General features: G+C 43.0%; 1 protein-coding gene across 2 annotated transcripts; it reads right to left on the bottom strand.

Annotated features, from left to right (window-relative positions):
- Positions 1 to 8,746: 8,746 nt before the first annotated feature.
- On the bottom strand, positions 8,747 to 18,223 carry tmem275a (transmembrane protein 275a). 2 transcript variants are annotated; one of them, XM_089009030.1, is made up of 2 exons: positions 17,850 to 18,223; positions 8,747 to 12,030 (listed from the first exon to the last, which is right to left on the bottom strand). In XM_089009030.1, the coding sequence occupies exon 2, from the start codon at positions 11,907 to 11,909 to the stop codon at positions 11,301 to 11,303; it is 609 nt and encodes a 202-aa protein (XP_088865156.1). In that variant the 5' UTR covers positions 11,910 to 12,030; positions 17,850 to 18,223; the 3' UTR covers positions 8,747 to 11,300. The 2 variants fall into 2 exon arrangements, with proteins under 2 accessions (XP_088865156.1, XP_088865157.1); XM_089009031.1 differs by having other exon boundaries at positions 8,747 to 11,991.
- Between the last annotated feature and the right edge of the window lie 5,393 nt (positions 18,224 to 23,616).

Here is a 23,616-nt window from a genome sequence, read left to right as displayed (position 1 = left end):
CGTGCGGATGTGACAAAATTGCTCAATTGCCAGTGAGCCTCTGTTTGCAGGTAGCAAGCTATGACATTTAGATTAACTTACTTGCATTCTATCTTGCACAAATTTGACACTAATCAAAATCATGATAAGGTCTTCTACAAATCATACAATACATTTAAATTAGCCACAGCATGACATGAGTCATTTTTCTGCAAGCAAACATTTGCGCTCATTGCTGTGAGACTTTTGAGTGATTTTTTTTAACTGCAGTATCAATGGAAGTATCAATGGACATTGTGATCCGTAGCGAGAGCAGGGAACAAATGGGGGAGAAACTATAGATGTGGAGGTCTGCCCTGGAAAGGAGAGGAATGAAGATCAATTGCAGCAAGATGGAATATATGTGTGTGAGGGAGAAGAGATAAAGAAGGCGGAGGATTTTAAGTACTTGGGGTCAACTGTCCAGAACAATGGAGAGTGCGGAACAGAGGTGAAGAAGCGTTCCCAGGCAGGCTGGAACGGCTGGAGAAAAATGTCAGGTGTGATTTGCCATAGAACGGTTTCAGCTAGGAAAAGTGTATAAAACGGTGGTGAGACCAGCCATGATGTTTGGACTGGAGACATGCCACTGAAAAAAAGACAGGAAGCAGAGCTGGAGGTAGCACAAATGAAGATGTTGAGGTTTTCTTTGGTAGTGATCAGGTTGGATAGGAGCAGGAATGAGTATCTCAGAGGGACAACTCATATTAGAGGCTTTGGAGAGAAAGTCAGAGAGGCCAGACTGAGATGGTTTGGGCATGTCCAGGGGAGAGAGTGAGTGACTATATCAGGAGAAGGTTGCTGAGCCTCGAACTGACAGGCAGGAAACAGAGAGGAAGACCAAAGAGGAGGTTTATGGATGTTGTCAAAGAGGACATGAAGGTAGCTGGTGTGAAAGAAGAGGTGGCACAAAACCGGGTTAGATGGAGGACACTGATTTGCCGTGGCGACACTTGAAGGGAAAAGCGGAAAAGAGGAGACATAAATAACATAACTCGGTCTGCATATTTCCACCTCCGTAATATCAATCGTCTCCGCCCCTCTATGACCCCTCAGACTACTGCTATCCTTATGCACAGTCTCGCCACCTCCCGTATCGATTATTGTAACTCACTTCTTTTCAGGGTCAATCAAAAATTTCTCCATAATCTCCAACTAGTCCAAAAGTAGTCATCACTAAAAAACCCTCCTTTCACCACATCACTCCTCTCCAGCAGCTCCACTGGCTCCCTTTTCAACTTCGTATTGATTTCAAGATACTTCGGTTTACATTTCAGAAATCAGAAAATCAGAAATCAGAAAACCTTTATTCGTCCCACAATGGGGAAATTTCCAATGGGGTGGGGTGGGGGGGGGGGTGAAAGGATAGAAAACAAGATATTGTAAGCATAACAAAATAAAAATGTCAACTGTATACTATGCAAATGTAAATGTGCAAAACAGTTTCATAAAATAAAATAAATAAATAAATAAATAAATAAATAAATAAATAAATAAATAAATAAATAAATAAAGCCATAACCTTGCCCCCCTATCTGTCTGACCTACTTCAAATCTCCGTTCCTTCTCGGGCCCTCAGATCCTCTTCCTCCCTCCACCTCTGTTGCCCTCTGCCCCTCTCACCACGATGGGGTGCAGAGCTTTCAGCCGCTCCGCTCCCAAACTCTGGAACTTACTTCCACCCAACATCCGTAACATTGACTCCCTTCCTACTTTCAAGTCTCACCTCAAAACCCACCTTTTTAAACTTATTTTCATGGTCTAGTTTAATCTGCTGTTTTATTATTATTGTTTTATTCGTGAATTCATTGCTTTATGTATTCTTTTTATTGTAAAGTGTCCTTGGGTGTTCAGAAAGGCACTTGTAAATTAAATGTATTATTATTATTATTATTATTATTATTATTATTATTATAAAAAAGGCCAAGATGGCGCCAGAGTAGGCAGCCGTCAGTAAGGCCTCTCATGAGCCTTGCTTTTTTTGGTTGTTTTTGTCTTGTTTTGTGTTTTCTTATGTCACTTTGTGTTGTTATGCGTCGTGTGGAATGGATACGGATTGTTTTTCAGCATTTTTGACCACGACATTCATCAAGGAGGAGACTGTGCTGAGCGGTTGCGCCTTTTCGGCAGCATGAATATGCCAGTACTGTTTTTGAATGGGAGGAATGTCGGTGCCATTCGACTGCCATCGCTGGACAGCTCTGGGGCCATTGTGCTTTTTTTGCGCCTGTAATGGGCAGCATCTTCACAGCCCCGCTTTGTTCAGCGGAAAGGTCTGTGCTGTTGGACAGTTTGCGGCTGGATGGATGCATGGCTTGAGGAGCCCGCGATAAGAAGAAAGGAGCGTCAGCGCAGGAACTGTTGCGGCTTGGAATTGAAGCAGATTTATGTGGGACAGGAGATGTGAGACAATCTCTTTTCGTCAATGGATGCTACAGCTGTGTGTTTGCTTTCAACATTTAGCTTGTAGTCGACGTGCACATTCCACCATGATGTCCCTGATCCACTGGTGGAAAGACGCTTTGATCTTCTCCTCTTTCATGCAGAACTGCTTCATGTCATCACAAAGAGGGTACAGCAAGTCCTGAAGAATGAATTACTCTCTGTGTCTTTGTTTTGTCATATTGTCTTTGTGCTGTCATATTATTTGTTTAGTGTTTTTTTTGTTCTTTTGACTTCAAGACGGCGCCGCAAGAGTGGCTGCCTTTCCAGCAGCTCATGTATTGTGTTTTTCTACTTTCATTCCTTTCATCACTTTGCTGCTGTGAAATGTAAATTTCTCCACTGTGAGACTAACAAAGGCCAATCCAATCCAATTATTATTATTATTATTATTATTATTATTATTATTATTATTATTATTATTATTATTATTATTATTGGCCACACTGAACGGCATGCAATAGAGTCTAGTGACTAGACCGAACATGTAGCCAACGAAGCTTTGGGGCAAAACAATTTGCAGTGATATTTTTGTGATCGACTCACCCCACCCATCTAACTGTAGTTTGCGGTGTGCGGCTTTGGCCGCCATGAATATGCACGCTATGTATTTTAAGAGCAATTTCTAGGACGGTGTGTACTCTGCTTTAATACTTGCTTACTGCTTTAATACTTTTTCCTGCTTTAGTTTTTCTTTCAATCTTATTTGCCAAGTGGTGCATTGAAGCTTCACATGTTTAGTTTCTTAGAATGCTTGTCTCTTTAAAGTGGATACTGTGATGCACATTAAAAGCAGAGCAGTGACCTGGGTGGTTCAAAGGTCAGCAGCTGGGCTCCACTTGATTTTTTATTTTCTCAAACTGCAGTGGAAAAGCAAGACCTGTCTGTCACCGCGCTTTACTCAGCAGAAACAAACGTGCACAATACCCACAAACCTGCTCAGCGGACTATGTATTTAATATCCTTTCTGATATTTTATGATGGCAGCATGGTAATTGACTGGTTAGTACGTCGCAGGGTTCAATTGCGGAGTTTGCATGTTCTCCCTATGCCTATGTAGGTTTTCTCCGGGCACTCTGGTTTACTCCAACATTTAGAAAATATGCATGGCAGGCTAAATTGTCCCTAGAAGTGAGTATGAGCATGGATAATTATTTGCCCTTGCATGATCTGTGCTTGGCTGGCAACCAGGATGTCCCGCACCTACTGCCCGAAGACAGCTCGGATAGGCTCCAGCATGCCTGTGACACTCATTAAGATGAACGAAATGGATGGTTGGTTGAAGGTGTTGTGACCTGGTCAAGGCTCAAGATGTATTGTGACACAGTAAACGTTTGACAAAAGACCCCAAAAAAGTCACTTGCGTAACGTTGCGTAAACCTGGTTGGGGTTAAAAGCACGTGGGGATCTGCAGTGGAAAGAGGTGAATAAAATGATCAGTGCTCACTATTGGTGAGTAGAACACACCTCTCCCCCACCCCCCCCCTGAAGCAGTGGCTTATATTAGCAGCCTTCATGACAATGCCAAACCTATAAGAAGTACAGTGAGACTTCAACTTACAAACTTTTTATCTTACAAACGTCAAATTTATGACAATTAAACCTTATAATAAGCACTATTTTCATAATACACACCCACCACGGCTGGCGGAGTGATCTTCGGCGGAAGCACACGACCGAACAGCACCAGAGGTTAAGTTACCAACAGTCCTTATGGAAGGTGACTCTCCTTCCATAAGCCATCAACGACCATCAAGAAGGTAAATGAAACTTTATTCTACAGCACAGTTTATTTATTTAATTACAGTCGTCATGTAATGCGCCTCTCTTTCCAAACAGCAATTCCCTTTGACCTTCGACCTCCAACGCCATTCCATCAAGCCATAAATGACCATCACAAATGTAAATAAAGTGACTTTATGATACAATGCAGTGTATTTCTTTCATTACAATACAATAGCACATTTATTATACATAGAATAAGGTATGCTGTGTGTAGTTCTAAGGCTTATTTAGTTGAAAAGTATATTTTATGGAAACCCGGGAACGGATTATTCCCATTTTAATGGTTTCCTATTGGAATTTTTTTTTTTGAGATACATACTTTTCGCCTTACACACTCTGTCTGGGAACCAATTAAGTTCTTAAGTTGAGGTCTCACTGTATCTTGTATCAGTACTCAACCATTCAGAGATCTGGTAACACCATACACCCATTAATTTTTCATTGAGTTCGTCCTCATGAGGGTCACGACGAAGAAACACGGTACATTGTGAACTGGTTGATAGCCAACCACAGTGAAAAAAAAATAACACTGACACATTCACACTTATGGACAACCTCAGACAATGGAATGTTTTTAATAAACTTAAAATCTGCGTTTATAGCTGTAAAATGCACATACGAAGTCTCCAACACAAAAAGCACAGGTGCTCTCTGTAATATTTGAGGAGAAATTGTAGAACAAGACAGCAGATTTATTTTAGTTTCATGCATGACATCACCTGTGAGAGAGAGATTTTGAGGTTTTTCAAACCTGTCACCAAATTGGCATTCCTACTGGAACAGCGTTTGTTGTCTGCTGACATCTACCAGCCTGGCCTAAAATTACATTTGAGTGTCAGAGAAGCACTCTGCTGCCCTCTAGCGGTTGAAAGCAAGATAACCAAACCCCCAATCGGAACTGTTTTCGTCTATATTACAAAGCAAACTTTAAAATGGATAAAGCTCTTTACCAATTCTTTCAAATACAATTAATCCGAAACAATTTCGATTAATACTGTAGGCATGACCTTCCCGTTAGCAGTTTGCATACTTTCTTGGTGCGAACACATTTGGTTGGTTGGTTTCTTTTCATTATTACACAATCGTGTGTCAAAATGTCGTATTGATTCCTTGAATAGTGTTTTGTTAGATTCAAAATGTCACCATAAATTTGTTTTTTCTTCTTCAAAAAGTGTGAATCTCCTGTCCGGAATCAGAAAAGTTTCCAGGTTTGCCTGGGTGTGCCTGTGGATTTTGGCGCGCTGACATGCCACGCGTGCAGCTGCCCACTTCCTGACGTCCTTCCATAACCCGGGTCAGACAAACTTGGTCCCAAGTAGTTTGACTGACGCCCGGACGCCAGGGTGTGAGAGGGAATGAATAGAATTACAAATTCGCAGACGCCACTCCTGCGGAACCACAGGACGAGTGCGAACTGTAGACACATCGGAGAGGAGGGCGGGACCCCTTCGCACATATCCACTAGATCGACTTTAGAAAAGATCATGGCGCTGGTCAAACGTGCAGAAAAATCTTGGATGTGCAGGATGGGGTAACGGTCATGTCTGGTTATGTTATTAAGTTGATGAAAATCACCGCACGGCCGCCAAGAACCGTCACTTTTGGGCACCATGTGTAAGGGTGAGGCCAACGCCTCACGATGCCAAAGCGCACCATCATCGCGAACTCCCCTTTCGCCATTGCCAATTTTGTCGCGCCGAGGCGACAAGTGCGGGCAAAAGCTGGCGGGCCAACCGTGGGAATTAAATGCTCTACCCCGTATTTTGTATTAGAATTGGAAAAGGCGGGAGTAGTTAGCGACAGATAATCGGTCAGCAGGTGTTCATAAACGTTACCCGACGTTAAATAATTATCTTGCGTCAATGGTCCGAGCCCTCCAGCCTCACACGGAAAAGTGGCGAACCAGATGGCGTCAATCAAACGACGGTTAGCAATGTCCACAAGTAGTGTGTGAGCACATAAAAAATCTGCTGACTTGTGATCCGCTGTCCACGAGGTAAAGTCTTCCTGACTAGGAATCCGCAATGAAAAGCAGCTCGCATTCGTTGCCAGCGTCCACGGCTGCAATTGGGCGCCGGCGCTGGAGTTTCCCGGAGCCTCGTAGGTGCAGGGAGGTACGCAGCGTCGAGCCTTGGCGCCAAATCGCTGGTGGAAAAAACAGAGGGCCTTCTCGTGTCGTTTCTGCGTGACCACTACGGCCACGAAGATCAGATCGATGCTTGATGCCGCTTCACCGAGGGGTTCGGCCGTCACACTTTGCACGGCGAACCGCCGTGTCGCCAGAAACACTCGATCCGCTTCTTCCGCCAAATTTCGATAGTCGCCGGTGGTCAGGAACGTCGAGTTAGCTAGCACGGCGTGCACTGAGGGTGGTAGCTGGCGGAAGAATACATGTGGGAAAAGGAATCCGCCTTCATCCGAGCCTAAAAGCGACAGAATTTTGTCCATGAGATCCACTGCCATTCCATCGCCTAGTCTGGGAAGGGAAAAGAATCTGTCTGCCGAAAAAGTGAACCTTCTGAGCAGCAGTTGTTTGAGTGCGTCGTACTTCCCGCAGCGTGGAGGCGCACGCAGAAGTTGCATCATGCGATGTGTTGTAGGTTGGTCGACGGACGCCACGACCATGTAATGCTTCGGCTCATCCGTCATGATACCATGGAGGTGGAAAAGTGCGTCCACATGCTGAAACCACGAAGTCGGGTCACTCGGCTAGAACGTGGGCAGCTTCCGCTAGTGGCGGGGGCTGTCAGTTGCGCACGTTGGAGCGACAAGGCCAAGGAAGGCGCCTCTTCATCCGTTGCCAGAAACATTTCGAACGTCTGGGTCATCAGTGTAGCACTTGAGGAAGGGGAACAAACGACTGGCTGGAGCACATCTTTATTCCAACTGCTAACAAGTGGATCTGGCTTGAACATGGGAAAATGCAGTAAAATATACTTATCATAAACATGCCCCTTGCTGTACACCTGCTGGGTGAGATACATGGTCCTAGTGCCCGCCACAGTGTGATGTTTTTTTAACATTTACAGCAGCTATTCTATTTTTATTTGAATTGTTCAAAATAAAAAAGAGCCAGTATGTATCATACAGCTATAATCAAATTATTCATCGAACAACGATCTAAACCAGTAATGCTCAAAAGGGTTCAACGTTAATTATTGTTGATAATGTAATTGATTAACTGTATACTTTAAAAACAGAATTGTCCAAATGCTCAAAACAGGAAATATTATCAGATTTGTGTGGTGCTTCGTGAAAGCAGACTTATTCTTTGTCTTGAATGAAACTATGTTTGTGCGATTTCTAAAGTCAATTTGAAAATGTACCCGGTAGCTGGATCAAGGGATGGAAATGAAACATTTTTTAAAAATCTGGCTAGTTTCGAAAATCCCAAAAAATAATCAATCATTAAAAGTTGTTAGCTGTAACTGTAAATTGAAGTCTTTGCAATTTGGGAGTAGGCTTTTGTAAGAAACAGGAAATGAGAAAAATATTTGCTTTCAAGGGCCAATTAAAGTGATTTTGCTTCTCCCACCATTACATTACTGAGGATAAAGTCCAAAAATGCACGAATACTCTTTATTTCCAAATGTACAACCAATGAAACATGTATCAGTTTGTCATAAGAAGTTCCCAAAGTCACACGATACAGGCACGCACACGCAAACACACACGTTCACTGTAAACTATAACAAGCATAGATCACAAAAACAGGCTGCGCTCATTTCCGCAAAAGTGAACATGCAAGAATATTAACTGGGGCTATTAATTACATTGACTCATACAGTACTCTTACAGTGGCTCATAGCGCTGGGAACGCTGCTATGTACAAAGCTAAAACTCCATATGCACCCATTGGACATATCATGAGATACACCGACACAATCTAATGATGATATTAAAATGAGAATGATGCTGTTATCTTGTTTATGTACGTGTAAGGAACAATTTCATTTTCTGCATTCAGGTTGATTTTCCGTGAAGCAAAATCAAACAAAGGCATGAACTAAAGTGAGAACTAGCCCTCTTTAATTTGATCTTTTTGCACAATCTAAGGCAACGTTGCTTTCTCTGGAATTCAGGTTTTTGAATATTTCTGGGCAGTGACAACAAGGCAAAGAAGCAGAGGATTTGACTCAAAAAGTCCAAGGGCATGCAGTACAAAGCCTGCCATCATTCCATTTTTTAATAAATATAACTGAGGAATAAAAATCCAGCTTTCACAGTGTCAACTGTTGATATAAAAAAAGGCACAACACATTCATCGTTTTATCTGTGCACTTCAGACAATCACAATACATTATTATTTTTGGAAATACCAAATCTTTTATGCAGTGCAAATCTTTTATGCAAATGGCAAATGTTACTGCTAATGCACTTCAACTCGACCCGGTCACTGCTCGCCTTTGACTTCCAAACTTTAAGTCAACAGAGACACACAGTGGTAGTACAACATCCCTTTTGGGAAAAATTATATAAAACAGTGGTCCTTAACCACCGACCCGTGGGGGAAAAATGAACTGTAAAGCCCTCTGTATTAATTGATGTGGATTTGCCGTCCCGTTTTAACTGAATATTTTTGGAACAATTAATAAGTCTTGGGGAAACAAGCCAGTGTCTTATTGTGCCGATCCCAAGCCTGGATAAATACAGAGGATTGTGTCAGGAAGGGCATCCAATGTAAAAGCTCGGCCAAAACAAACATGCGAATCAAACCTCTGAAGATGGAGGACACTGATTTGCTGTGGCGACCCCTGAAGGGAATAGCCGAAAGGAGAAGAAGAATAACTATTACGTCGATCTAAAGCGTGCATATTTTGGATATATAGTGGTACCTCGGTTCTCGACCATAATTCGTTCCAGGACCCTGTTCGAAAAGCGATTTTTTCGAACACCGAAACCACCTCTTTGCTCCTGTCACTTGCGAGTTGACAGCGGGGGACTGGGGGAGGGGGGAGAGGGGGGGGGCTGCCTCTCCCGGCCGTTCTCCACCCGCTGTCATTCTCTAATCACGGACACGGGGCATTTAAACGGTTTGCGATCACCTCGCCAATGCCGGATGATTGACTCAACTCGCCACTGTGCCTGGACTCTTCCTTCGATGCGCGAGTGGATCCGGTCCGAGGTATTTTCCCCGCGTCGCGTAAATTTATGTCATCTTCCGGGATTGCGTAATTTTGCACCCTCGTGTGCCATTTGCTTTTTGGCGTAGTAAGCGGGTCGGATCCCCCCCTGCCTTCTTACTCGTTGTGTTTTCTTTGATTTGTGAATAAACATCCTGCTTGGGTAGTACGTGTCTGCTTTGGGATCCCAAACATTCCACTACGTTCTGACGAGTCAGCTGCCGTCACTCTCGCTTGGAACGTGACAGCTACGGATGACTCGGCTACAGGATGTTCTTTTCTCTTCAAATATCTATCCAATGACACTTGCTCTCACACCCACAGTCACATCACTAGATTTCACAGCCTCCTTATTAATATCGTACTGATCGTAGATTTCGCCATGCTGTATTCCCTCGCCAGATCAGACACTCGCACACCTCCTTCATATTTTGTGATTATTTCTTTCTTAAATGCAATAGTTTTACGCACTACTTTTCTTTTGTCATTTTAAGCAGCACTTACTTTCTTTGGAGGCATGATTAGGGGCTAAAACTCTTCGTACACCTATATTAAACGCTAGAGCAAAACGCAGAACGTCCGCGAGCGACAACAGTTGGTCACGAACAGAGCGATACACCCGTGCGCCGCTCAGCTCCCCACCCTCGCGTACGCACTCACGCGTTGTATTGGCGTTCGAACACCGATTGATGTTCGAACGTCGAAGCAAGAATATCTCGAATATTTTGATCAAACACCGATTTGTTCGAACAGTGAGGCGGTCGAGAACCGAGTTACCACTGTAATTTTATTCAAGACCACTAGATGACGCCAAACAATCGACTCTGACACTGTCAAAACCCGTAAATCACCCTCAGATTTTTTTTTTGCGTTGAGTTGTGCGGGGCAGTGACGTGCGGTGAGGTTCATGGCTGGTGAGGCACTGACGTCATCAATGACGTCACCCATCGTCTCTACTTAGTATTTGAACGGTAAATGTGAAAATTCAGCGATTTTGAAAAAAATCCTAAAACGGTGAAGTTAAATGGACAAGAACTTTAAAGTACAAATCACTAAATACATCTAACTGTTTAATTTACTTTTTCATTTGATATTTCCATGACAGCCTTCCATGATGACAGGTGAGGCACTGCCTCACCTGCCTCCACTGACTGCACGTCACTGGTGCGGGGTGCCCAAACCTTTTAAACTCAAAATTTACTTTTTAAACAATCTCACCTCCCGCGATTGACCCGTTCACGTGCACGCGCATATACGCATGCACTTACACACAGTGAGCAACAGTCATCACGTTCCCCAAGATCAGAAATGAACAAAACTCGAAAATAAATACGTACAAGAGTTTATAGTTTGGGAAAAGAAAATTGCTGCCTACCTTAGTAGGAAAAAAGCGAGATCGAACCAGGTCTGATCGAAAGCTGCACCTGCAAACCTCTGTACGCTAACAACTTCCGGTGCTCTCTACTACTACCTGGAGCAGTATCCTGGAGGGACGAACGGACAGCGGGGGGCGTGACTTGCCTGTCAGATCTGACAGGTAGGTCACGCCCCCATAGCAACACCAGCTGAAAATGGCGCGTCACAACAACATCCGTGACACTCTGACGAAGGCGGAAGTAGACGCCGAAACATGTCAGGTATTTGAACACCGACAATACACTGTCTGTAAGATAAGAATCTGTTTAAAATTAGATATCAAGTAGACAGAATGAACTTAATACAACTATTATTATTATTATTATTACATTACTTAACGAGTGTTCTGACCGCAATTTTATTCATGGCCACTAGATGGTGGCACACAACCTACTCAGAGACTAAATTTGAAAAAAAAAATGAAACCTGGGAAGTCACCTCCACAGACTTGTTTTTTATCATCTGGAAATTCAAACACGGACTCATCCAAGGAGTCACACTCAATGAACAAGAAGGTTATGTGTACGGCGAGGTGGCCTCCTCTCTTGGCAGGTTTAGCTGAACCTCTCCTCCCGAGACAGCCGAGTAGACCACGCCAATAGAACCGGGTGAGTCGTTGTTGTCCATGGTGAAGAGCTTGGTTGTACCAGAAGCTTCTTTTTCCGGGCTCAATCCCCTGGACGACGCGGGGGAGGATGTGGGGCTGAGCTGTACGGCTGTGGTGTCCTGAAGTGTATGCTCGCTGGTCTCAATCTCGAACGCCGCTCCACCAGACAGCCCGCCGTTCCCGATCAGGTTCATGCCTCGACCGCCCATCTGGGCCCCACGCGAGTTGCGAGGAGGAGGAAGACGGCTGCACACGCAACACGCCCCAAAAAAGGAGAAGGCCACCAGCAGCAGGATGGGTCCGATGACAATGGAAGGGTTGGCAGAAGGCACCAGGGTCCGGAAGGCAAACACTCCCACCAGGGTGATGTTGAGTCCGGCCAGCATGATGCACAGGCCGCAGGCGCAGCACAGGGCCGGAGAGGGCAGTCCGTTAGGACGAGACACTCGGCGCTTTTTGTCCTTGAGTGGTTCCTTCTTGGACACGGCGCCGCCGGCGTTTCTATCAGTGATGACCATGGTGTCGCTCGCCTCAGGGCGACCGCTCGCTTCTTCACGCCAATATCTTCACCATTGTCCTCTTCTGATCGGGGTCAAATATCTGATCATGTGCAGGGATGAAAGATTTTACTGTTAAACTCTGGAAATGCAAAGCACAGCAGCGTTATTTATAGAGTGCATTTCATACATAAGGTAATTCATACAATATACAGTAATACCTCATTTATCACGTTCATGCGGACCGGGACCACCCGGGATAGACAAAAATTCGCGATGTAGCGAAGCCTACCATGGAGTAGTAAATTTACATGTGTATGGGTACAAAAAATATTCACAAGGCCAAATTTAGTGGAAGACAGTACAGGATATGCATAGAGAAGCACAGTAAATGTTTGTAATACGGTACAAAACGAATGCAATAATTTGCTGTTGTTTACACTACTGTACTGTCGTGACTTTCGCTAACATTTGCGGCCTTTTTTTAAAAAAAGAAAAATATAATTAAAAAAATTAGTCCTGCTCCATTTTGTGTTTAGTTGTGCTACTTGATTCACGTCACTTGTTGGTCTATCTTAGCAAATGTTCCTGCGAACATCCTTGTGACCATTTCTCAAAGATGCCACGCATTTTATTGTGACACATTTTGTTTCTTTCAACATCGTGAACGTCTCCATCATTCAGTTTCCAGAACTGTGATGTCAATTTTCCTCAGGTGTCATCTCTAGTCATGTGAGGTAAGCACGTCTCACATTAAAGAAGGTTCAGACTGGGAAACCTGCTCAAATCATAAAGTTCTAGTCTGGCTTCCAAAAACAAATCAGCTCACTGGTTTGAATGGACTGTCTGTATTTGTCAGGATTGTGATTGACTTGCGCCACATTTCGTTCTGAGCGAAACACTTGAATTAAAGATATTTTTAAGCGCAAAAATGTTTTAGTTGAATGCTAATCTATTTTTGGCATCATAAACAATGATTTGATGAAATCACGTTTCTTCATTCAAATTTCAAATTTCTCCTCTTTCATCTAGAACTGCTTCATGTCATCACAAAGTGGGTACAGCAAGTCCTGAAGAATGAATGTCTCTCTGTGTCTTTGTTTTGTCATATTGTCTCTATGCTGTCATATTATTTGTTATTTAGTTTTTTTTTTTGTTCTTTTGACTTCAAGACGGCGCCCCGAGAGTGGCTGCCTTTCCAGCAGCTCATGTATTTTGTTTTTCTACTTTCATTCCTTTCATCACTTTCCTGCTGTGAAATGTAAATTTCTCCACTGTAAGACTAATATAGGCAAATCCAATCCAATCCAAATTTATCTGATTATTAGAACCTGGCAGTTTGGTTGAAACAAGTTTTAGCGTACATTGGATTGGATTGGATTTGCCTTTATTAGTCTTGCAGGGGAGAAATTTACATTTCACAGCAGCAAAGTGATAAAAGGAATGAAAGTAGAAAATCAAAATACATGAGCTGCTGGAAACGCAGCCATGTATATATATGTCAAGTCACTTGAGGCTCGAGGGCAGGACTCGAGTGACGAAGGAAAGCGGAGAGGTAGGATCCAAAATACACGGTGAGACAGATACTCAGGAACAAAAGTCTTTACTGAGACACGCATGCAAAAATAACATCAGGATGAGGTAAGTGACAGTAATTGATAAAGGCAGACCTGACGGCAAGGTAGTAGCGAGGGTAGCTTTCAGAATTCTCAGACGGAGACGGTAATGTGCGATCGGCATTTATATTCAGAAGGCACAATCAGTGAATGACAATCAGCTGTGGGAGCCCAGGTGAGAGATGACGGGAGGGGCCGTCTCCAGGGAGCAGCGGAGGAGGTGACAGGAGGGGTGGGGCGCGCCCAGGAGGGCGACGAGATGTGACTATATATATATATATATATATATATATATATATATATATATATATATATATATATATATATATATATATATATATATAATGGCTGGAAACTGAAAGATACTGGAAAGGCATATGGGAGAAGGAGGTCGCACATAACAGCAGTGCACAATGGCTGGTGACTCTGAAAGAGGGGCACAGCAACCTCCCCGAACAGAACCCAGTTACCATCACAGCGGCAGATATACAAGAAAGAGTCTCAGGTATGAAAAACTGGACGGCACCAGGCCCGGATATGGTCCACACCTACTGGCTAAAGAAACTCACAGCTCTCCACGAGCGCCTAGCAGCACAAATGAACCAGTTGCTGATGGATGGGACTCACCCAGGATGGCTAACCGAAGGGAGAACAATCCTGATCATGAAGGATTCCTCAAAGGGTGCAGTTCCTTCCAACTATCAGCCAATAACCTGTCTCTCCACAACATGGAAGCTCATGTCAGGCATCATTGCGGCTAAGATAAGTGGACACATGGATCAATACATGAGCAAAGCACAGAAAGGCATTAGTAGAGATACTAGAGGTGCCAAACATCAGCTGCTGGTTGACAGAACAGCCGCACAAGACTGCAGGTCCCGGCATACCAACCTGTGCACAGCCTAGATTGATTACAAGAAAGCATATGACTCGATGCCACACACATGGATCACCGAATGCTTGGAGTTGTATAAGGTCAACAGGACCCTGAGAGCCTTCGTTGCAAACTCGATGATGTGGAAAACCACACTTGAAGCCAATGGCAAGCCACTAACGCAAGTGTCCATCAAATGTGGCATATACCAAGGTGATGCACTCTCCCCACTGCTGTTCTGCATAGGACTGAACCCCCTCAGCCAGATAATCGCCAAGACAGGCTATGGATACCGCCTCAGAAATGGAGCTACGATCAGTCACCTCCTCTACATGGATGACATAAAGCTGTATGCTAAGAGCGAAAGGGACATAGACTCCCTGATCCACACAACCAGGATCTACAGCAGTGATATCTGAATGTCATTCGGGCTGGAGAAATGTAGTCGGATGGTGACTAAGAGAGGCAAGGTAGTCCACACTGAAGGGGTCTCACTCCCTGAAGGAACAATACTAGAAATTGAAAACAGCTACAAGTACCTTGGTATACCACAGGCCAATGGCAACCTCGAACTAGCAACAAGGAAAGTGGCTACGACCAAATACCTCCAGCGGGTGAGGAAAGTCCTCAGATGCCAGCTCAATGGCAAGAACAAGACCCGGGCAATAAACAGCCATGCCCTGCCCGAAAACTCCTCACCATGCATGGAGGGTTCCATGCCAAGTCCAGCACCCTGAGACTGTACACAAGACGTAAGGAAGGAGGCCGGGGACTAGTGAGTGTGAGAGCCACTGTCCAGGATGAAACATCCAAGCTCCATGAATACATCAAAGAGAAGGCTCCAACGGATGATGTACTCAGAGAATGTCTCAGACAATGGGGAACAGAGGATGAGGTGCTGGAAGAGGGACAATCATAGGAAGAAAAGCCCCTACACGGGATGTACCACCGAACCATAACAGAAGTGGCTGATCTCAAGAAGTCCTATCAGTGGCTAGAGAGGGCTGGCCTAAAGGACAGCACAGAGGCACTCATCCTGGCTGCTCAAGAGCAGGCCCTGAACACCAGAGCCATAGATGGAGGGATATACCACACCTGACAAGACCCGAGGTGTAGGTTGTGCAAAGAGGCACCTGAGACAATCCAACACATAAAAGAAGGAACATGAGAAACTCGAGAAATACCAAGGGCTCAGAGAGGAGCTGGAGAGAGCCTGGAAGGTAAAGGTGACAGTCGTGCCTGTGGTGGTCGGAGCACTCGAGGCAGTGACCCCCAAACTTGACGAGTGGTTGCAACAGATCCCGGGAACAACATCGAATATCTCGGTCCAGAAAAGCGCAGTGCTGGGAACAGCACGGATACTGCGCAGAACCCTCAAGCTTCCTGGCCTCTGGTAGAGGACCCGAGCTAAAAAATGGGGGACAGACACCCATGAGGGGTGAGGCGAATATATATATATATATATATATTGTGATATCATGAGAGGCTAGCTCTCATCGGGACGGGACAAGAAGTGCAATGGACGACAGGTTTTGATACAAACAAAAGGTTTTAATCAAGGGTTCCAGGGGGAATTCACAAGCAACAAAGGTTCGAATAGTGTCTCTTCCAATACTTGTCAAAATAAAGTCTCTTCTGCTACTTAAATCCAAATAAAGTCTCTTCTGCTACTTAAATCCAAATAAAGTCTCTTCTGAGGTAAAACTGAAGACGGAGTTCTTTACAAGAGTCTCTAGGCCTCACCCCTCTTGCCGTCCTCGTCATGTAGCCTAGCCACCTTAGCTAGGTTCAAATCCAGTGTCTAGTCGTGTGGTCCCAACTGGCAATGAGTTCCACGCCGCAATCAACTTCTCCACAGAGCACAGCAATCGAGCTTGTCTTTCCCCAAGCTGCACACTCAGAGGCTCTCTGCCTTAAGAGCCTTGCTTCCCAATCAAGCCCTGATCAGCTGCAGGTGTGTGGGTTTAATTGCTGCCTTCCACCAGGTGGGGCCAAGACTCTCTCTGGGTGGAGCCATCTTAGGGGGATGTATTTGCCCTCCAGGACACAGCCTCTCGTGACATCACAATATACAGTAAAGTCTCGTTATATCGATATTCTCGGGAGTCGGAAAAAATATCGATATAACCGTACTATCGATATATCCGATCCTGCGGCATGTAAATTTTCTCCTTGCGTTCATAGAAATAGTATCGTAATAACCAGTACTATCGATATAACCGATATCGATATAACGAGACTTTTATATATATATATATATATATATATATATATATATATATATATATATATATATATATATATATATATACAGTAAAGTCTCGTTATATCGATATTCAAGGGAGTCCGAAAAAATATCGATATAACCGGGACTATCGATATATCCGACCGTGTTTGCATGTAATTTTCTCCGTGCGTGCATAGAAATAGTATCGATATAACCGGGACTATTGATATATCCGATATATATATATATATATATTGTTATTCATAAATAATATCATTTTCTGCTCAATTAAAGGACAACCGATGTCATTTGTTTTTTTAACTGAAAAACGTTTTATAGCATCTAAAATACCTAAAACACGCAGTATGATATTTTTAGTCAAATGCAAAACACCAATAAAAATTACTTAAGTCTCCAAAATCTGCAAAAAATTGAGCTGCGAATTGGGCATTTTCAGAAAGTCCCGCCCCCAGTTCGTGACATCACGCCAAGACGTCTTGCATTGCTTGTGAATCAAAACAATGGCTTCAGATTCAAAGAATATGCTTTCTTGTTATGAATATGATTCAAATAGGAGAGGAACACATACATGTCTGCAATCTATTAAAGAATTATATGTGCCATTTTGAGGCAACATTGAGGGAAAATCTCTCACCCAAAAAAAGAGGCACAAAATGGCGACCAGTGGCCACCTCCGCTTCCGCAGGCTGAAAAATTCTTTATATGGTGCTTGGATGCCCTCTTCTGGCCTTCTGGCGGCTTTTGGGTGCAACACGAGGTCCCCAGACCAAACAAGTACAGCAAAATACATTGACGTGATGGAAGGACCGCTACAATGGCTTTTTTACAGTCAAAGGGCGGTCCTTTAGTGACGTCACGTACGGACTCGTCACCTACTCAAAAACAAGACTTCCTGAATATTCAGCTCAAGTCTTAAAATGTAAAATACGCTCAGTAGAAGTAATTTGAAGCCATTTTACAAATTATGGACACAACTTGTCTGGAGACGTCGGTTGTCCTTTAAGTCAAATTTGACTTCCCGAGGCACACCTTTAGAACTCTCATGGCAGCGGTTGGGAACCACTGCGGAGTGGATTATTTGGACTCCATTCAACATTTCCATTGTGTCAAATCAGCCGTTACATCAAAAACGGCTAGATGGAGATGCACACTGTATGAAACACTATAAAGCTTTGTCATATTTAATTCTTTTTTTTGCTGCATAGGTGTGAACATCTGCTTACCTTTCTATGTACAATGACGCCATGACGTCCATTCCAGTCCACCCGGCTGCTTTAAAAAGGATCATTTAATGGTTGAGAGTTCGGAAAGGAGATTTTGCAGAAGCTGGTTCCGACTGCTGCTGTCTTTGTTTGCAACGGCGCCGATTGAGGAGGGCGCAAGTCATGACACGCGTTCAATCAGCGGACATGAATATGAGGCGAGCCGAGACCCCCCAAGTCCTGCGGCACATGCGAACCGATCAATTTGGACCACCATCTAGACCCCACCCGTATAAAAAGAAATGGCTCCTCAATATATCATATGGAGCATGTACAGAATATTACCTCCTGTCAACCTCTAGTTGTGTGGACGTGCGTCGCGATGACGTCGTGGTTTTTTTTTCTTTTAAAGAGAAACGTACACGGAAATTGGACAGAAAACACACCCGCCGGCAAAAATATGAGGCACACTTATACACATTATGATTGGGTGTTGATGGGAGATGTGTTATTTATTTTTTCACGATGCTGACAGTTTTAAGCGTTTTCAAGAGTACTTGGACAAACTGATATTATATTTTTTTTACATTATCAAGGACACTTTACAGTCACAGAATACTATTTCTTTTTCTGTGGGTATGCAGCGTCAGCCAGACGAGCCACCTTCACTCAACCCGGAAGTAACACACACTGACACTACGAACTCAAATGAGAACTATGTCAGTCCTGTGTCTACCTGTAGTTCACGTGGCATGTGAGGGACTTTCTTCCAATTCCAAATGGCTTGTCTTTTTTAATGCGTCAGTAATGACAAAATAATCAAGATGAGAAGCCTTTTGAGGCTCATTCAGACACTGTTAGAAGTTATTATACAAGGGCGCTCCTGCGCATCTGTGGCGAAGAGAGGAAATGGATGATGACAAGATTTAGACACCCCAAGGAGAGAATATCAAGATCATTTCTAAAGCATTTTTTAATTTAATATTGAGAGATTCGTTTCCAACAGGAGGCGGTGGAGGTGCCAACGCCCCCTTGGAAACCTGCCAATGCTGTGGTACACAACATATCCGTTTGTTTATCCACATTTGTCAAAGGCCTGATTGCACTGATTACCACTTCAGCCTCCTCACCCCTACGACACACAGACAGCTAATCTGAACTGGGTCACCTGAACCATGCAGTGCAAAACTAACCTATGTTTGTTATTTCATTGTTGGTTATTGTGTCTCCAATGTGTTGAGCATTCTATAAAGGCTGCATGTTATCTTCTAGAGCACAGCACGATTCAGCAAAACTAGCAGTGCATCCAGGCGTTGATCAGCCACTCAGCATCTCACCATTTTTGTTTGGCCACAAGGAAGGATGACGTGCCGAATCTGCCGTGACGTCCCCGAAATATCAATTGTATTCTTCTCTGTAGGGTGCACACAATGGATGTCACTCTTTTTGCCTGCATGCTGGTTTCTGTACATAATCCAGCTGGTTGTGTGCATGCTAAACATGAACCGGGCCATGTAAATATCATGCAAAATCTAATGAGCTCTTCTTTGAATAATAACCTAAATGATTCCTTAATTGTAGGATGAGAACACGGCGTGATGAGATGAGTTGCATAGAAATGGAACCACTGGGTTTAATTTGTTTTAATCAGTGTCAGGAAGTCGAGAGGCAGTGCTCTCAGAATCTTAATTTAACATGATAGCTCCAGTTCAATTCAGGAGAGGTTTATGAAATGATGTAAATAATATATAATGAGCGTATTTACTGTAAATCCCTAAACCAGGAAGTGGGGGTGGGGAGAAACACTCAGTGTCCTTGAGAGCTTTGAAAGGCGCTTGAAAAAAAATTATTATTATTATTATTATTATTATTATTTTAATAAGTATGACAAAACAGATGTACCATATATGAAATAAAAGAATGTCAACGTGGTCAAAGTAGGCTAGAAAAGTTTCTCTTCAAGTTATGTCTGACTGAGAACCGAAAAGCAAGGAAGCAGTTAGGCAAGAAGAACAAAGAACAAAGGTTAAAGTAAACTATGGAATGAACACAAAAAACAAAAACAACAAATCTATAAGCAATACAATAAATAGGAAAACTCAAATAATCAACAGACAATGACAGCTAGAAAACTGAAACGTAACTCAAATACTCAAACTGACGAGACAAGAAACACCTGAGCAAGGCATAAGTATCTTAAGGCGCTGAGTTGACATCACGAGACAGGCATGGGTAGAACTAAAATCTATTAAAATAAAAAATCAATCAACATTGGATTTAATTTCCTTTAAAAAGATATTTCAGTTTCTTACACGGAATGTGAAATAAAACCGAAAGCAGTGTCAGATCAATAAAGGCAGACATCGTTCATTTGTCATTGGAGATTTCTGCTACAGACAAATGGCAACTAGCGTTCGGTGTGCTGAGATCACCGTTTGGTGGCAATTTTTGTTTTGAAATTTTCTCCTTCTTTGTACAACAAAAATATAGTGTCTTTCTTGAGGGGATTTGAAGGAGGGGGTGGAGGTCCTCGACAGCTCTGAAGGCATCCAGCTACTCTCGGTTAGTCGTTACGTAATCAATACTAATAAGTGAGCCTGTTACATCCATTATACACAACGAGGACATACAACACCTTCCTGTTTGCGCTAGCTTAGATCATGAGCCATTTCTTTCTTTCACTATTATGATTGTCTCTGTGTCCTCCTGATCACAAAGGCTTCAGAAGAAAGTCATAACTTAAATCAAATTAGCAAACCACTGAATGAAGCAAAGTGCTCACACACCAGAAATCTGCTCACATTAAACTGTGGTTTCCCGCTTCTGTTCAAAGTCATCAAGGGCTTCAAATATTCCACCCTTAAAATATTATCCCGAACAACTATCACATTTCAGTTATTTATGTGAATAATTTAGAATTAAATAGTTTATTCTGAATTTGAATTACATCACTTAAAGTTCAGTGACTCAGATATAGGATGACTCTGTATATTATAATCTTAATTTATTGATTAAGTGAATCTGAACAGTACAATTTGAATTTGAAAAGGCCAGTTTTAAAACTGTATTCGATCCTAACTGATAATTAAATTCTGTTTATTTTCATTTTCACATGCTGCTACGATTGGCCGGGGAAGAGTCTCGAATAATACTTTTTACTTTACATTGGTAAGATCAGAGCATTGTCATCAAAAGTGAGTCTAGTTTTTGCTTTTTTTTAATGTTGCTGTGCCCATGAGCATTTTGTGTTTGGGAGCCTTTTACTGAGCGTGTTGCTTGTTCTGTAGCCACAAAGGGACATAAGTCTTCTTGTGCCGGTCCCAAGCCCGTATAAATACAGAGGGTTGTGTCAGGAAGGGCATCCGACGTAAAAGCTTGGCCAAAACAAACATGCGGATCCAACCTCTAAAAATGGAGGACACTGATTTGCTGTGGCGACCCCGTCAAGGGAAAAGCCGAAAGGAAAAGAAGAAGAAGATCACAATAAATATCACAAGAGTTTTCATCTGTAATGTATTTACCAGTTAAGCTAGCTAAACACCTAGCAGAGCTTGTTATAAATCGACCACTAAAGCTACTCGCCTATTCCTCGGGGGTTTATCAATATGGAAAGTGCAGCGTACGGTTTCGTAAAGTCTTTAAGGACAATCTTCTGAAAAATGTACAAAAAAATACACACAAACGTTTTTCCTAAGGTGAGTGTCTTTGTAAACTGGAACAGCTGTGTATCAACACCATGCCCGGCCGACTCTGTTTCCATGACGGCAGCATAAAGCGCATCATGGGATATTTTCTTAGCCAACCCTTCGCAAATAACGAACCAGTGGATGTTTAAAATAGCTATAAAAAGAACAATATTCCGCTTTTGTCTCATAGGGGTTGGATACTGTATATAGTCATGTCATATGAAGTACTCCAGGAACCACAGCGCGAGGACATTTTTTTCCTCATCATGTGTGCGCTCTCTCACAATTTAGAAATCGGATGGAGATATCATGTACACTATTATATTATTAACGCAGTTCTTAAAGGGCAGCACTGCAATATCTTGAAGGGTCTCAATCGCAAAAAGTCCCTGGGAGTTGTTTATACTCGACAGCTATTGTATACTTGATCGCTCACTCTCTCTGACTTCATGGAAATAAAACTTCTTTCAATACAGCTGACGTGTATGCGCTGAATAATGACGTTTATTTCATTTTTCACACTCCAAACTGCAAACGTGGTTCAGTGAACAAGGTCCTGGGTTGCCATGGTGACAAGATCCAACGAGATTGTTCATTGTACCTGATAACGTTCTTGTTCGAAAATGTCCTCGTTTTTTCCTCTAATTGGGAATCGCGCGGGCGAAAAAAATGCTATTGTGTTGGTCGTTACGGTTTGGTAGACGGGCTGTGATTGGTTAATAATCAATTGTTATCAACAAAAGTCTCCTCGACAGACGTATTTGGGCGGGAAGTGACGGACTAAAAAATACGACTTAGTGAAATTGGTTTCTAGCAAAATATGATGTTGAAGAAACCATTTTGTTGCTGTGAGTGCAACGTTTTTCATCAAATCTTCGCAAGGTGGTTCATTTTGCAAAATAGGGCGGCACAATCAAGTTCTGGGTTGAAATGTCAGTGTGTGGATATTCTTTCTGTGCTTGATGTTTTATGAGGCTTCCTCTCACCAACACCATCTACTGTACATATGTTGCTTTCCTCAGAAGAGGGTCCCTTTCCAGCCTGATTTCAACATCTGCCTCCTCCAAAACAAACAATTCACATAATCAGGATGGTTATCATGCACCTGCAAAGATGCTCACGGATGAATGATTCGAACACTGCTTTCCTCCCCTGACAATCTGATTTAAATTTACAATCCAGGCAATACATCACAGTACATTCAAACAAAAACACTGTGTGTAGAACACAATGCAGATGGAATGTACTTCTCTGAATCCGTTCAGTGTTCAAGTTCTACACTCATCTGCTATTTCCTCCCCTCAGCCCGCAACTGACGCCTCTGTGACACACCCAGAGGTAATAAAAGTGTATACCAGCTCACGTGTTAAGTTGTTCGCAATCAACTCCAACCAGAACATAATAACAGAAGCACAGCGCCTGTGGTCCTCTCAGTGGCACTTGCCTCCGATTTAACACTTTTTGATTCCTCCTTAGGAGCGACGCAAGCTGGCACTAAACCGTGGCAGGTCCTGGGGGTGGCTGTGAAGCTTGCATGTGTTCAGAATGTCATGAAAGTAGTGAAGGAGTGAAAAGATGTTGCCAAGAACACTCTGTTCATGCTCATTAGTCAGCTTGTGTGTTGGGTGGCGTCATCACGCATGAAACCCCCCAACAAAAACACATAACACATAATTAAGAGACGCCATTGACACAGCCACCGGCAGTTTTGAATCAGCCATCATGCGCCACATTGAAACGTAGACAGCAAGACTAATTAAGCATTTATATCTCATCATAAGGTTGAGATGTAAAGGCCCAGCCATTCCCAAGTCAAACCGGTTAAGAGACTTAAGAGACTTAAGTTTATCTTAGAAATCACATCAGGTGGCTCCTGTTCGACTCTTATCAAGCTGTCGCATGGTGTTCTTTTCACGTATGACAAATAAACTGTTATAGATTTGGACACAAGTGACATAATTATGAAATGAAACACTTTTTAGTGAGAATCTTTTGCAGCCGGAAGACTGATCCATGGGTAGATGATATATTCCTGTATACACATACACACAGTAGATGCATTGAGGAAAAGGGAGAGAGAAAGTGTCAGCGAGAGAGTGAGA

The sequence above is a fragment of the Hippocampus bargibanti genome, linkage group LG11, assembly GCF_051943395.1.
Source record: "Hippocampus bargibanti isolate YZ-2025 linkage group LG11, ASM5194339v1, whole genome shotgun sequence".
Taxonomy (NCBI): Eukaryota; Metazoa; Chordata; class Actinopteri; order Syngnathiformes; family Syngnathidae; genus Hippocampus; species Hippocampus bargibanti.
The sequence above is the reverse complement of the archived record's forward strand: the minus strand, read 5'-3'. Positions and strand labels throughout refer to the sequence as shown.

What these genes read in the sequence shown, in the direction of transcription:
- tmem275a (XM_089009030.1), bottom strand. Translation starts at nt 11,909, where the DNA reads ATGGTCATCACTGATAGAAACGCCGGCGGCGCCGTGTCCAAGAAGGAA.